The 2,524-nt window shown below is 40.1% G+C and overlaps 1 protein-coding gene across 1 annotated transcript; it reads right to left on the bottom strand.

The window, feature by feature from the left end:
- Window positions 1–310: 310 nt before the first annotated feature.
- Window positions 311–2,086, bottom strand: LOC113619245 (peroxisome proliferator-activated receptor gamma coactivator 1-alpha-like). Its single transcript, XM_027104034.1, has 2 exons — window positions 1,991–2,086; window positions 311–770 (listed from the first exon to the last, which is right to left on the bottom strand). The coding sequence occupies exons 1-2, from the start codon at window positions 2,084–2,086 to the stop codon at window positions 564–566; spliced, it is 303 nt and encodes a 100-aa protein (XP_026959835.1). The 3' UTR covers window positions 311–563.
- Between the last annotated feature and the right edge of the window lie 438 nt (window positions 2,087–2,524).

The following is a 2,524-nucleotide window of genomic DNA, read 5'->3' as shown; positions in this document are numbered from 1 at the left end:
GGCTTATAATAAAGAGTCTAGAGCCTGGGAGGTAATTCTCACTACTCAAAAGTAAATTAATTTTGACTAATTTATAAGTAAATATCAGAGTAGTTGGGCTTAGAAGTTCCCATAATATAAAGAAATCAGAGGTACGATTATAAATATGACAATGACAGTAAAAAAAAAAAAAAACTGCTCACCTACTTTGTAAAATAATTAAAGGTAGACCTCATGCCTTGGTTAAAAAGAAATGTATTCTTTTACATTCTACGTTAGTTTACAGTAGGCACCATTTTCTGTGGGAAATACACAGGGATAAACAGGTGTAGACGTTTGTTCTTCTTTGTCATTTATTCTTTCACAGTCCCTTAGTATTTCAACAGAGTTTGATGCACTCTGTTGTGGGTCCTTAGGGCCTTAATTCTCACAAAAAAAAAAATTTGTTTTCCAAAATCGTTTTTCCACAAAATAGGAAGTGCCTAAGTATGATAAAAAGTCTTTTGGTGACAGCAAAGTAAGAACTCATTATGCTTTCAGGCCAATAATATTTTAGTGTGGCATAAGCCAAGTTCAATGAGAAATTAATTTTCACCAAGGGCTGTCCTTACCTCAAATATGTTTGAAGGCTCATTGTTGTACTGATTGGATATTATTTCTGACTGGTCACTGCACCACTTGAGTCCACCCAGAAAGCTGTCTGTATCCAAGTCGTTCACGTCTAGTTCAGAAAGGTCAAGTTCAGGAAGATCTGGGCAAAGAGGCTGGTCTTCACCAACCAGAGCAGCACACTGCAGGGGGCAGGGGAGGAAAGAAAAAAGCTTTCATTAACTGCAGGAATTTATTAAACTGCAATAGCATGTGATAGGAATTAAGCCTGGTTAATTCAACGACACCACCAAAGCTGGTTTCCAGGGTTTTAGTCCCCAGAATAAACATCCTAAATTCTTTAACTCACTTTGCTCCCAAAGGATACTTTGCCAGAACCATTCCATCCCAAATTCTACCTCCAAATCCATAGTAAATGCCATGCTTCCATGAAGCCTTCTCTGATTCGTCCAGTTAGAAATCAACTTAGATTTGTTGGTACCTCTTCGATAGTTAGCACCTACCAAGTTTCAAATTGTTTTCTGGTTAACTATATGCAAAAGTTCACTCTACTCTTAGAGTATAAGCCCTTTGAGGGAAGGATACGGATTTGATTTCACCTTGGAATTACATCACACGTACGAGAGACAAACGATGACTAAATGAGAGGAAAAAAACCCATAAGAACTATACCAGGAAGACTTTCTCCATTTACTCTCTCTTTAACCATTATAATCCATAAAACTCATTTAGCAACTAATGATGCAACGTCCTTTAACATGTCTATGGTTCTCTTGAATTGTTATTTAAATCTTTTACTTGACTTTTCATGAGATTCTGACCTTCTCAAACGGGTCAAAAATAAATCCATTGAGATGAAGGACAAAAATCATATTTTTTATTATCTTTGTTATCTTCCACTATGTGTAACTTGCAAGTCTTCTGTGTTGGTGTGTGCGTCTGTGTATATGTGTATACCGTTGGGATCACCTGAAGTCTGAAAAGAAAAACCACTCTAGCACACCACAACTATGTTTTTGTTCATCATTTATGTATTCCTAAACTATGCTCTAAGTGAATTCAAAAGAACAATTTTTTATTTGGAGTTTTAAAAATGGTTTCAATATATTGAGAGGCTTAAAATACCCTCTACCGGGACTGGGCTGCTTGTCACCTCCTTGCACAGAGTAAGTGATCTGTTAACTCTCCTGCACTGTGGGTTTCTGAGGAAAGTGGACCCGCTTCCTAAGGTGGGCTTCTAACCTCGAATTGGCTATCTGACTGCTGTTTCATCACTGCCAGTTGTGAAGAACCCTGCAGAAACTTCCTTTGGAAGGGATCTGGTGATGCCAGAGCCATAAGGACTTTATCTATCTGCAAGCCGAAGGGTCTCAATTGAAAGGCACACTCTCTGAGGTGGTACCCTCACGGCCCTCCCTTCCAAGGCCAGGAGAGATGCTGGGGAGTTCTTCCCATCCAGGCAGCAGTTGGGCATGAAGCTAAAGATACTGCTTGACATTTCGATTTTGAATAAAATAAGTTCTACGCAGATTTTTTTTCTCAAGCACCCCTGTCATCCCTGGCAGGCTACATTACACGGGTCATACGCAGCAGCATGTTTGTAAGCAGCACGCTGAGAAGTAGGTACTGGGGAATGGAGCCAGCAGTTGGTAAGGGGAGGCTGGGAGAAGGCTGAAAATTCCTGCACTTCCTCCCTAAGACCACTGGGCCCCACTGAGATCCCAAACTGCAGGCACAAAGGTAATGCCAAGAAAGGGCAACCCCCTTCATCTCAACTCTTCCCTTATCGTTTTATCGGTCTTTCTCTTTTATTATTGGAGTTAGCCCAAAGTTACAGATCCGTATACTTGACTAGATTGATAAGTGAGCGGAGGCTGGGCTGAAGAGAAGATTTTGTTCTGGGACAGTGTTTGGATTTTGTTACAGGCATAACACT

Source organism: Aethalodelphis obliquidens, unplaced genomic scaffold, assembly GCF_003676395.1.
Source record: "Aethalodelphis obliquidens isolate GAN/ISIS:26980383/991018 unplaced genomic scaffold, ASM367639v1 scaffold6, whole genome shotgun sequence".
Lineage (NCBI taxonomy): Eukaryota > Metazoa > Chordata > Mammalia > Artiodactyla > Delphinidae > Aethalodelphis > Aethalodelphis obliquidens.
This window is presented reverse-complemented; position numbering and strand designations above follow the sequence as displayed.